Source organism: Carassius auratus, chromosome 9 (genome assembly GCF_003368295.1).
Source record: "Carassius auratus strain Wakin chromosome 9, ASM336829v1, whole genome shotgun sequence".
Lineage (NCBI taxonomy): Eukaryota > Metazoa > Chordata > Actinopteri > Cypriniformes > Cyprinidae > Carassius > Carassius auratus.
The window spans coordinates 12,541,297-12,554,297 of NC_039251.1; the positions used below are offsets into that span (position 1 = coordinate 12,541,297).

The 13,001-nt window shown below is 38.8% G+C and overlaps 2 protein-coding genes across 2 annotated transcripts; both read right to left on the reverse strand.

The window, feature by feature from the left end:
- Positions 1–74: 74 nt before the first annotated feature.
- LOC113108393 (cytochrome P450 27C1-like) lies at positions 75–3,816 on the reverse strand. Its single transcript, XM_026271497.1, has 9 exons — positions 3,580–3,816; positions 3,101–3,291; positions 2,715–2,914; positions 2,303–2,500; positions 2,044–2,207; positions 1,791–1,957; positions 904–985; positions 598–798; positions 75–512 (listed from the first exon to the last, which is right to left on the reverse strand). The coding sequence occupies exons 1-9, from the start codon at positions 3,814–3,816 to the stop codon at positions 378–380; spliced, it is 1,575 nt and encodes a 524-aa protein (XP_026127282.1). The 3' UTR covers positions 75–377.
- A 3,130-nt stretch (positions 3,817–6,946) lies between these two features.
- On the reverse strand, positions 6,947–12,290 carry LOC113108395 (sterol 26-hydroxylase, mitochondrial-like). Its single transcript, XM_026271498.1, has 9 exons — positions 12,017–12,290; positions 11,535–11,725; positions 11,142–11,341; positions 9,649–9,846; positions 9,390–9,553; positions 9,137–9,303; positions 7,715–7,796; positions 7,428–7,628; positions 6,947–7,336 (listed from the first exon to the last, which is right to left on the reverse strand). Exons 1-9 carry the CDS (start codon positions 12,251–12,253, stop codon positions 7,202–7,204), a joined length of 1,575 nt encoding a protein of 524 aa, XP_026127283.1. The 5' UTR covers positions 12,254–12,290; the 3' UTR covers positions 6,947–7,201.
- Between the last annotated feature and the right edge of the window lie 711 nt (positions 12,291–13,001).

Genomic DNA, 13,001 nt, shown 5'->3' on the forward strand with positions numbered 1-13,001 from the left:
TATCTGTTGTAGTGATAAATTATAAAGTTTCACAATTCCTCTTCCACTCATACTGTACAATAACAAAAGAGAAATTTTGGATTTATTAAAAGGTTTAATTGATTTCATATAATACATATATAGGCATAATGAAATACAAATCACAACAACAATTTAATGGAAAGAGTTAGGCTATACAAAATTTGGTGAGAAAATGTTTGTTAGCTTTTTTACGTTGTTATGCAGTTTCCTTCATATAACATATTCCTAAGCACAAAATAATTATATCCAGACAGAGGTAAAGTAGTTGACATATTCACATGATTCACACTAGCTGATAATTTTCATATATGTACACTGCACAGGCAGCTTATATCTTGCTGAAATGGAGGTATTATTTATTGTTCAGCAGATGTCTTCTGTCTCTCCACAAAGTGGAGGTTCACCTGTCTGTCAGGCACAATCCCTGCACGAGTGACTGACTGAACCTCACCTACAGATGTGTCTGGTCGGATTTCAAACAACTTGATTAGCTGGAATGAAAATATACAATTAAAATGCACAATTTACAATGTAATGTCTGGCACATATTTAAAAATAAACGCCTGACTTTCTTACCCTTGCCAAAACCAGATACATCTCCAGTTCAGCAATGCGACGGCCAACACAGCCTCTGACTCCAAAGCCAAATGGGATTGATCCAAATGGGTTTGGTCTCGTTCTGCCATCTCTGAGCCAGCGCTCAGGTTTGAACTTCCATGGCTCTGGGAAGACTTTCTCATCATGGCTCATCGCAAAGTGGCACAGACCAAATGATGTCTGTTTTATATATAAAAAAATAAATAAAAAAGTTTATTTAGTGATGCCAATTTCTGAACTGTCGACTCTTCTTTTTTTGTTGTCATCCTAACATTAACAATTTACCTCTTTAGGGAAAAAGTGTCCTCCAATGACAATATCATTTTCTGAAATAAGACGAGAATTCATGGGCACCACAGGGTACATCCTGCACATGAAATTATAAAACGCAATTATACGCTACTGTTCAAACGTTTAGAATAATAAAGTCTCTTATGCTATATACAGTTTACAAACACATTAAAAAATTATATTCAAATATATTTAAAAATGTGTTTAACTGTGATGGCAAAGCTGCATTTTCAGTCATTTAATGCAATCATTTAGTCATCAGTGTGTCACATGATCCTTGAGAAATCATTGTAATATACAGATTTGGAGTTTAATTGTTATCAGTTATTATCATTTATTAATAATTGTTCTTATTATCAATAGTTTTTGCGGCTAAATGTTTTTGTGGAAACCATAATACATTTTTTCAAGATTCTTTGATAAAAAAAAAATAAAAAAAAAATAATTAAAAATACTACTTTGGCATAAGATTAATTAACTAATATATTTTATCTTGCTCACCCCAAATTTAAAAATGGTTGTGTATTACAGTTTCCACTAAAACATTAAGTTGCACAAATGTATTCAATATTGATAATAATAATAAATGTTTTTGCCAAATCAGCATATTATAATGATCTCTGAAGTATAATGTGACACTGAAGACTGGAGTAACAACGGCTGAAAATTCTGTTATGACAGGAATAAATTCGTTTTTTTACTATATTAATTAATGATTAAATTGGATTCTTTTAAATGGCTTTTTATTCATTCCAAACATTTGACCAGTGCAGTCATAGTATAGATATAGTATATGCCAAATTTGCTGTTTGGTTTGGACACTGTCAAATGTTATTTTGACTTCTGAAAGATGCATTATATTACGCAACATAATTCTCAACCTTAATGTTTCTTTGACGACAGCTTTGAGGTAAGGCATGCTGTTCACTTCCTGTGCTGTTGGGATTTTGTCACCCTTCAAGACTCTGGTTACGTCCCGATACAGAGCCTCTTGAGCTTCTGGATCTTTTGAGAGGAGATACAGCGCCCACAACATAGTGTTGGAGGTCTAGAACATGAAGAGGAAAACATATAATTTCAAAACTCATACGTATTTTTATTTAAATAGTCAAAGATACATTCAATGTCTCTTACTGTGTCCACTCCAGCCATCAGCAGCTCAGAAATACTTCCATACACATCTTTACTGCTCATCTTGGCATTGGAAAGCAGGTAGGTGAGATACTCCCCAGCAACCTCCTGATTTGTATCCACACGCTTCTGTATGGCCTCCATCTTCATGTCAATCATTTTTCTGGCTATAATTCATAAGTACAATACATCATCAAACTGCAAAACATGTCTGTACCTCTTACAGTCTATCTGAAGAGGATTTTTGACTTAACAAGCTCACCAAATTTGAATATGCCATCCCAGCCATCAATGTACCACTGCCAAAATGGCAAGTAATTTCGAGTCCAGTTTGGCAGGAACACCACATGCTTGTTATAGGTGAACATTTGACCAATAGAATTAATAAAATCTTGTGTCTCGGCTGGGATCTCTTTCTCCAGGCAGCCAATGCGTGTCTCAAACAGAATGGATGAGATCCCTGTATGGGAAGAAGATCGATAAATAATTAAATTGATTGGCGTGCACATTATACAAAAGTGTAGTGTCAGTTTGGCTCCTAATTATCTTCATGGGAACATGTAGCTATTAAGGTGATTGTGACAAGTCAGTCACACCCTTGGGAAAGTGTAAGCAAACTGTATCTTCTTTTGTCTGATTTGATCTCATTTCAAGTGCTTATGGAAAGGAAATACCTTCAAGGGAGAAGCGATAAAGCTCATTGGTCAAGTTAGAGACCAGATCACCAGTGGGGCTCATCTCTCGCAGAGAGTAAATCCGTTTGATGAAGTCTGTGACCACTGCATTGACCACATCTCCATACTGAACTGAGTCCTTTGGATGCAGCATGCGTTTGTTGAGCACTCTCCGCAGTTTGTACCATTTCTCTCCTTCTCTGTTGAAGAACATATTGTCTTTTATTTAGAAAGCCCACAATAACAGTTCATAACATCACACGACTACAGAAGCCAAATGCACTTTGGCTATATAAAATCTCCAGACATGACTAGCCTTACATAATGTATGAGTCACAAAACAAACCTGTTACAGATACCAAACAACGGTTATCAAATGTTTTTACTCGGTAAAAGGGCCATAGCTGATGTCTTTCATGTCACGGTGCTCTCTCCACAAAGTCATGTGTCCTCTGGAAGGAAACTTCTCATCTTTTCTAAGGAGTTCCTCCAGTAAGTCCACACTGTTTATGCAAATGGATTGGAGGTTTCCAACATTCACTTTGTACAAACCGCCATAATCCTGAATTTTGTATAACTGGAGAGATGAAAAACAAGTGGTAAAGAACAAAGAACATGTGCTAGCAAAGAAATATCTAGTTGATTTTGAGGTAAACTGCACTGTGTATTTAAATTGTTTTAGAGCAACAAATAAAAATCACACCGAGCTCACAATTGGTATACTGAATTATTTAAAAGTGTTCAATTAGGCAAGGCAGTTGTTGTTTTTTTCTATTCAAGGTAAAAACAGTGACAGTCTGAGTACACGAATTAATCATTGATAGACACACGATAAACAAAGTATGGCTGTGCTATCTCTCTGTACCTGCAGCTCATGCATGCGATTCAGGTACCGTTTAAAGATCAGTCTGTACATCATCCCAAAGGTTTTGATCTCTGGGAGGTCGGCCACAGTCTTGTGTCCGTGGCTGTCCTGGACAGTGACAGAAGCAGCAGCATCATCTACAGCCCCTCTCCTGACGTCTGTGGCCACTGTCATGGGCCTCAGAAAACCGAATCTGATCCTTCTTTCTGCAGAGCTCACAGCAAACCGAACAGCCATTATGGAAGCAGAGAGAAGAGTGAGGCAAAACACTGATCACATGGGAGGGAGAAAGAGGTGGGACAAAGCCTCTCTAGTTAACCCTTCAATATCTGATGTAATTTAATACTGTATGTGTATTTATGTTTTTAAATGTGAAACTTTATAATGCACATAATGATACTGCAAGAATATTACCATCAACTGGAAAATTTTCTCCACTTTCAAAATGTCATTTGTGAACATTTTGCTAAATTTGTGTTATGCCAAAGAAAAAAGGTCAGCCAGGTTTGGAATTACATTAAAGGGTTAATTCACCCGAGAATGAAATTCTGTCCATTTCTACTCACCCTGGAAGCATCTTGTTGTCAACAGTTCAGAAAACGTGAAATAAAGTGCGCACATCTGTGATAAAACGTCCCTAACACAACCGATTCCGGGGGGTGAATAAAGTACCCCGTACCGAATCCATGCATTTTTGTAAGATAAATATCCAGAATTCAAACGTAATAAACACTTTTTTCTTACTTCTGCTGACTGGGGGGAACCGGAAGTTGAGCAAATACGTCAGTTATAACAAGTTTTTTTGAGAGTGCTTAAACTCGCGATAAATCAATGCCAGTGATAATGTCACTTTTCTATATATAAAATGTATTCGCTGTTTGAATAATCGTGGAAAGGAAACGTTATATAATTATACATTTTGAACATTTTTATTCAATTGTAATCACATTACATACAAATTCAGTCCCATTAAACATTTTTTTTTAGCCTACATGACACCCATGTCTGGTTCTTGCCTAAAAAGATGGGTTTATGATACATTTGGCTGTTATAAGCCTTACCCTGGAGTAGGTTCTCCCTCCGCCTGGTTGGAGCTAAAATCTGCAGTCCAAAAAAAAGGTTTGGACAACCCTGGGTTAGGGTAATGGGATATAATATACAGTTTGTCAAGTTTAAAAACCATTACAGTCACACCCATGGAAATTTTGTTGTGCTTTCTTCCCCCATGTGCTTAGTGTGACTCCCCACACTCCACTGTGTTTGATTTGATTAGTTCCTAGGTGATTAGACAACCTTCCCTTATTGGAGTATGCAGTTGAGTTCAGCCAGCTCCCCATTCTAACGGCATTCGATGACGCTACACTGAACTCACTGTTCTTGATCGCCCCATTGATCTCCCAGACACTATTGGACTGAAGTGGAGCGAGGCCATTATCAGATGTCTGGAGAGCATCTACCCCTGATCCAGAACCACTCTGGACCCAGAGCCCAGCCAAGAATCACCCCGCTGCATGGAGCTCAAGCCTACCGCAGATGGAGAGCCAGTGCCTGCCACAATCAATGAGCCATTGCAGAGAAGAAACAAGAGGAGATTGTCCCAGAGCCTGAGTCTCTTGTAGCATCTGATCAGGTGTGTGTGCCGGCAACACAATGGAGATGGCCATTGACAGTGAGAGTTCGGAGGGGAGCTCTGCCAACTGCACCTTGGCTGAGGGTGAGCCAAGCTCAGGGGACTCTTTCTTGGATTTATATGCAGACATGCCTCGTCTTCACCCGCCATCATTATTCATCTGTCCCGTCATGACCACAGAGGTTGTGTTTGAACTATCTGCCTGCCCTGAAATGTCTGTCTGCCCTGAACTATCCGATAGTGTGACCACGGAGGTTGTTCCCCTTTCACTGGTGCTGGGAGTGGCCTCGTGGTGTGTGTGGGCAGCACACACCGTTCCTTAGCCCCCAGATAATCCTGAACTCCTGTACAGCCACTCTCTCCCACTACCTCTACACCAGTCTGCACCATCGCCTTCTGATGTCTCGTGTCAGCCCCTATGCTCACCCTCAGCCCACCATCTGTGCTGTAGGATCACCGCGGGTCTGCCAGTCTCCATCAGCATTGAGGCTGGAGGATCCCTTGTCTCCGCCTCCAGCTTCTGTGTCCTGGACTCCACCTTGACCCTTCAACCTAGCAGCTCCACCAAGGCTCCTAAGCTTCCTTTTCTACACCTTGGCCTGTCAGTCCACCAGCTCTGCCGGGCTCCCTCATCCCTCTGGCCCTACCTTGGCCATCCGCCATTTCAGGACTCCACTCCACCAGCTAGATCTTGTCCCTCTGTCCCTCTGGCTCTGTCAGGCTCCTCCTGTCCTCCAGCTCCACCTTGGTCCTCTGTCACCCCGGCTGCACCGCTGCCTTTCAGATCCCCACCTCCACCTCAGTAGCCTCCACCTCCACCATGGCTTCTCCCTCCATCAGCTCCACCATAGGTCACCTTCATGGCTGGGTCCTGCCTGGCTCCTCCTGCTCCAAGTCTGTCCTGTCTTTTCCTTGGCTCCTTCCTCCATCTGATCCACCATGGCTCCTCCCTCCGTCATCTCTACCCTGGACTCTGTTCGTTGTCCTCCTCTCGGCTGTCTGTCCTCCACCCGAACCTCCTCCAGCACTATCTACCTGCCCTCCTGCCATCCCCTGTCACCGTCCCACATCCTTTCCTTTGTCCTCCTGAGCTCCCCTCCATCCCACCCTTTGTTGTTCCTGCGGCACGAGGTTGTGCCTTCCAGGAGGGGGGTGAACTGTCACACCCATGGACATTTTCTTATGCTTTCATCCCCCATGTGCTCAGTGTGACTCAGTTTTTCCTGTGTTTGATTTGATTAGTTAGTTCACCTGTGACCTTTTTCTTATCCTCACCCCGTCTGCCCCTCGTTAACAACCCTATTTTAGTCGGGGTCTGTTCTGTTTGCCTAAGTCCAGTATTGTATTTGTGTTGCTGTGCTGTTGACGTGTGTCTCCTGCCTGCCTTGTATTACCTTCTGTTTGGAAGTATTAAAGATTATTGAACTATATATTCTTCATCTTCATGTGAGTTTTATAGACCACGTTCCATGACAGTTCTGTCTAGGGAATGTCCACATAAAACAAGGAAACCCGTGTATGTGTGTGACTATTTGTCAAAGGTGATATATTTGTAATTTCATTAGTCATTAATTTGCTGCACATTTCTTTTTGTTTAACTTCTATCAGTTGCGTTACGATATTTATCTGTTGTGGTGATAAATTATACATTTTCACAATTCCCCCTCCACTAATACTGAACAATAACAAAAAAAAGAGACTTCGGATTCATTAAAAAGTTTAATTAAGTTCATATAATACATTAATATATATCAGCATAATGAAATACAATTCACAACAATTGAATGGAAAGAGATACAAAACTGTGTGGGGAAAAAAGTATTTTTCACAGTGTTATACAGGGTCCTTTATACTGCATATCCCAAAGCTCAATAGAAATATATCCAGACACAGGTAAAATAGTTGAAATATTCACATGATTCACCCTAGCTGATAATTTTCATGTATGTAAACAGACAGCTTATATCTTGCTGAAATAGTGGTATTCTTTAGCTATGGTTCAGAACATGTCTTCTGTCTCTCCACAAAGTGGAGTTTCACCTGTCTGTCTGGCACAAGCACTGTGCGATAGAGTGACTGAACCTCGCCTACAGATGTGTCTGGTCGGATTTCAAACAACTTGATTAGCTGGAATGAAAATACAAAATTAAAAAGTACAATTTATAATGTAAAATAACTGTTTGTAACAAATTAAAAAATAAACGTCTGACTTTCTTACCCTTGCCAAACCCAGATGCAACTCCAGTTCAGCAATGCGACGGCCAACACAGCCTCTGACTCCAAAGCCAAATGGGATTGATCCAAATGGGTTTGGTCTCGTTCTGCCATCTCTGAGCCAGCGCTCAGGTTTGAACTTCCATGGCTCTGGGAAGACTTTCTCATCACGGCTGATTGCATAGTGGCACAAAGTGAATGTTGTCTGTTTAAAAAACAGCTGATTTAGTGATGCAAATTTCTGAACTCACCACCATTTTTTCTCATCGTAACAACATGGAAATGGTCTACCTTTTTAGGGAAAAAGTGTCCACCAATGACAACATCATTTTCTGTAATAAGACGAGAATTCATGGGGACCACAGGGTACATTCTGCACATGAAATTACAGATATTTTAATACTCAATTATTCACTACTGATCAAAAGTTTAGAATAATTTAATTCAGTTTTATTTCTAAAGCATGTTTAAGTTCAACTTTTGTTGGCCAAAGTGCTGTACAAAGTAAAAAATAGAATACAATAGGGTAAAAACAAGCAATAATTAATGTTTCTGGACAAAGTCTCTTATATACACACATAAAAAATATATATGAACATTTTATTTTAAAATGTAGTTTACTTCTGTGTTTGCAAAGGTACATTTTCAGCAGTAATTTGACACCTCTAGTCTTCACTAATGACACAAGATCCTTTAGAAATCATTATAATATGCTGCTGTGGTGTTTAATTATTATCAGTTAATATCAATTAGTAATAATGGTTTAAATTATCAATAGTTTTTGAGGCTTAATATTTTTGTGGAATCCATAATACATTTTCACATAATTCTTTGTGTCATGAACCCAGTCTCCATGGTTTATCGGGACTCGTAATCGAAGGGTTGTGAGGTCAAGTCTCGGGCTGACAGGAATTGTAGGTGGGGTGAGTGAACGTACAGTGCTGTATGTGTGCACTTTGGATGGGAGCAGAGCACGAATTCCTAGTGTGGGTCACCATACTTGGCTGTGTGTCACTTTCACTCACCACCAGAGGGCTTTCTCACCTGAGTATTGACTCCATTTCCCATGATCCCCATACCTGGAATTGACTGACCCCTCACCTGTTCCCCCGGACTATTCAAATAGCTCAATTACATCCATGCCTTGAAAAGTTTTGTCAAACAGCTCACTTACATCCATGCCTTGAAAAGTTTTGTCAAACAGCTCACTTACATCCATGCCTAGAAAAGTTTTGTTTTCTCCCTGGATGACATTTCTGAATGTTTTATTGTTCTATATTGCCTTGCCTCTGTATGACTCTCGACTGTTACCTTGTTTCTGACCCTTCTCGCCTGTCTACTCATCTCTGCCTCAATTGTTTAGATACGGTTTATGATTGTTTGCTGCCTGCTCTGACCCTCTATTTTATCTTGCTCACCCCAAATTTTATATGGTATTGTATTACAGTTTCCACAAAAACATTACGCTCCACAGATGTTTTCGATATTGATAACAATAATAAATGTTTCTCAAGCACCAAATCAGAATATAATTATGATTTCTGAGGGATCATGTGACACTAAAGAAGACTCTTTGCAGCTTTGGTGAGCATTAGACTTCTTTTAAAATACTTTTTACTTATTCCAAACATTTGACCAGTAGTTTATATGTTAAATGTATATTATATGTATGTCAAATGTTATTTTGACTTCTTAAGCATGTATTATATTAACCTTAATGTTTCTTTGACGACAGCTTTGAGGTAAGGCATGCTGTTCACTTCCTGTGCTGTTGGGATTTTGTCACCCTTCAAGACTCTGGTTACGTCCCGATACAGAGCCTTTTGAGCTTCTGGATCTTTTGAGAGGAGATACAGCGCCCACAACATACTGTTGGAGGTCTAGAACATGAAGAGGAAAGCATAAAATTTCAAAACTCATATGTATTTTTATTTAAATAGTCAAAGATACATTCAATATCTCTTACTGTGTCCACTCCAGCCAACAGCAGCTCAGAAATACTTCCATACACATCTTTACTGCTCATCTTGGCATTGGAAAGCAGGTAGGTGAGATACTCCCCAGCAACCTCCTGATTTGTATCCACACGCTTCTGTATGGCCTCCATCTTCATGTCAATCATTTTTCTGGCTATAATTCATAAGTACAATACATCATCAAACTGCAAAACATGTCTTTACCTCTTATAGTCTATCTGAAGAGGATTTTTGACCTAACAAGCTCACCAAATTTGAATATGCCATCCCAGCCATCAATGTACCACTGCCAAAATGGCAAGTAATTTCGAGTCCAGTTTGGCAGGAACACAACAGGCATGCTGTAGGTAAACATTTGTCCAATAGAATTAATAAAATCTTGTGTCTCGGCTGGAATCTCTTTCTCCAGGCAGCCGATGCGTGTCTCAAACAGAATGGATGAGATCCCTGTATGAGAAAAAAAAAAAAAAAAACTTCAAACTGATTTTCTTACTCATGAATATATGGTTGACCTGAAGAATGGAAGCTGTATCATACACGTTTATGATTGAATAATAAATAAATATTTATGGGCTATATCACCGCTTATCGACACTAGGGGTGTGACAATACACTTAGCCCACGAGATGAGACAAAATACAGCAATAAAATCATGCACTTTGAAATTCCCCGTTGCCGTAATGTAAACAATTTTATTAAAATGCTACTCATGCCCTATGTGATGTCTGTTTTATATAGTTTATCAACAGTATATATTTTGATATTGTTTGGATTAACTAGCCGAGTTGACAGAAGATATGAATGTTTATTCATAACAATACTGTAAATAAGTAAACATTGTTAGCTAATGCTAACTGTCTAGCTAACAAGCTTGCTGGTGCTAAGTTGAGGTAATTTTTAAAAATAAAGTCCAAATATTTTTATTCAATCACCTAGATAGATTACATTTGAGGGAAAAAGAAAGCATGTGATGTTCAGAACATGTAACTACAGTAATTGAGAAAAAAAAAAAGAAAAATATAATTATATTTTCCTTAAAATGTTCTTCCTAACTTCAGGCCTTATTCTCATATCATATATAACTGTGATGTTCTGCAAAACAACCAACTTTAAAACACTTTTTTTCTTCCTGGAGAAAATCAGTTGATCAACTCTGTTTTCTCTCAGGTACATCACAGTGTAAGCTTCAGTGAACATCACTCATCAACGTAGTCCGTATCAACAACAAAAATATTTCTTGACCCCATATAGAGATAAATTTGGAAAAAAATCTTATATAGGCTACTTAATTAAATTTAGTAGCCTATATAAAATTGCAAAATCTATCTTTCAGTACTTTTTTATTTGCATACAAAATCGAGTACTTTTGTACTTTCAATTGAGTAAAATTGAAAAAGGGGTACTTTTGCTTTTACTGGAGTGGTATTTTATTAAACGTATCAGTACTTTACTCAAGTACTTGATTGGTGTACTTAGTCCAACACTGGATACAAAAGATTTGTAACATTCTATTCGAACATACATGTTATACCTTTTAAATGTTGAAAGAAAAAAATTATTCATGTGTTTTTTTTAAGCAATTGTTTCATATAGAAGTGCCAGTTTGGCTCCTAATTATCTGGGAACATGTAGCTATTAAGGTGATTGTGACAAGTCAGTTACACCCTTGGGAATGTGTAAGCAAGCTGTATCTTCTTTTGTCCGATTTGATCTCATTTCAAGTGCTTATGGAAAGGAAATACCTTCAAGGGAGAAGCGATAAAGCTCATTGGTCAAGTTAGAGACCAGATCACCAGTGGGACTCATCTCTCGCAGAGAGTAAATCCGTTTGATGAAGTCTGTGACCACTGCATTGACCACATCTCCATACTGAACTGAGTCCTTTGGATGCAGCATGCGTTTGTTGAGCACTCTCCGCAGTTTGTACCATTTCTCTCCTTCTCTGTTGAAGAACATATTGTCTTTATCTAGAAAGCCCACAATAAGAGTTCATAAGCTTACATAACATCACACCATTACATAAGCCAAATGCACTTTGGCTATATAAAATCTCCAGACATGACTAGCCTTACATAATGTATGGCAAAACAAACCTATGTTACAGATACCAAACAACGGTTATCAAATATTTTTACTCTGTAAAAGGGCCGTAGCCGATGTCTTTCATGTCACGGTACTCTGTCCACAAAGTCATGTGTCCTCTGGAAGGAAACTTCTCATCTTTTCTAAGGAGTTCCTCCAGTAAGTCCACACTGTTTATGCAAATGGATTGGAGGTTTCCAACATTCACTTTGTACAAACCGCCATAATCCTGAATTTTGTATAACTGCAGAGATGAAAAACAAGTGGTAAAGAGCAAAGAAGGTGTTCTAGAGAAGAAATAGCTGGCTGATTTTGAGATAAATTGCCTTGTATCTCTAAATTGTTTCAGAGCAACAAAAACATCAGACTGACATCACAACTAATACACTGAATTATTTAAAAGTATTCAATTAAACAAGATTGTTTCCTTGCTATTCAATGTCCTTAAAACTAAAAACAGTGACAATCTGAGTACGTGAATTAATCATTGATAGACACACGATAAACAAAGTATGGCTGTGCTATCTCTCTGTACCTGCAGCTCATGCATGCGATTCAGGTACCGTTTAAAGATCAGTCTGTACATCATCCCAAAGGTTTTGATCTCTGGGAGGTCAGCCACAGTCTTGTGTCCGTGGCTGTCCTGGACAGTGACAGAAGCAGCAGCATCATCTACAGCCCCTCTCCTGACGTCTGTGGCCACTGTCATGGGCCTCAGAAAACCGAATCTGATCCTTCTTTCTGCAGAGCTCACAGCAAACCGAACAGCCATTATGGAAGCAGACAGAAGAGTGAGGCAAAACACTGATACCGTTTCACATGGGAGGGAGAAAGAGGTGGGACAAAACCTCTCTAGTTAACCCTTCACCCTTCACTAATTTAATACTGCATGGATTTTGTTTTGAAAAGTGAAACACCATTATCATGCACTTTATACTGTAAGAATACTTCCATCAACTGGAAAATTTTCTCCACTTTAAAAATGTAAAATTACTCAGCCTCATGTTGTTTTCAAACCTTTGTGTCGTTCCTCTGTGGAACACGAAAGCTGCTCTTTTTTACACAATGAAAGTGAATGTTGACCACGGCTATCCCTGTCTTCATACTGTTTTGGGAATCAATAGTGTGAAAATTCTGTTCCATTTCCCCTTATGTGTTACAACCAAAGCAATAAGGTCAGGCAGGTATGTTATTGCATTAAGGCTGAGGAAACAATGACATTTTGGGTGAACTATTCCTTTAACATTCACCTTTCTTCCACTTGCTACAGTGAATAGTGAACAAATGCAAACAAAAGATTTTGAACCTTTTCAGAATCACATACCTGTATTTACAATGGCTTGTTTTCCTTGAAAGAAATTGGTTGTTTAGTACATTTTTACAATCATAATTTTTCCTAAAAAGACTAGATAATGTATATAATATTGATGTTATGAAAAAAAAAAGCTCTGAGCTAAGTAAATGTTACATCCCACTTTATATCCCACTTGAGCAATTCTCAGGAGAACCGTAATATACTG

Bases quoted from the DNA above. Each gene is read 5' to 3' on its own strand.
- LOC113108393 (XM_026271497.1), bottom strand. From the start codon at position 3,816: ATGGCTGTTCGGTTTGCTGTGAGCTCTGCAGAAAGAAGGATCAGATTC. The intron at 2,915-3,100 runs GTAAAAACATTT...GTTCTTCAACAG, and splicing joins AGCTATGGCCCTTTTACCGA to AGAAGGAGAGAAATGGTACA. The intron at 1,958-2,043 runs GTAAGAGACATT...TTCATGTTCTAG, and splicing joins TGATGGCTGGAGTGGACACA to ACCTCCAACACTATGTTGTG.
- LOC113108395 (XM_026271498.1), bottom strand. From the start codon at position 12,253: ATGGCTGTTCGGTTTGCTGTGAGCTCTGCAGAAAGAAGGATCAGATTC. The intron at 9,847-11,141 runs GTATTTCCTTTC...TTTCTCATACAG, and splicing joins TTATCGCTTCTCCCTTGAAG to GGATCTCATCCATTCTGTTT. The intron at 9,554-9,648 runs GTGAGCTTGTTA...TATGAATTATAG, and splicing joins GGATGGCATATTCAAATTTG to CCAGAAAAATGATTGACATG.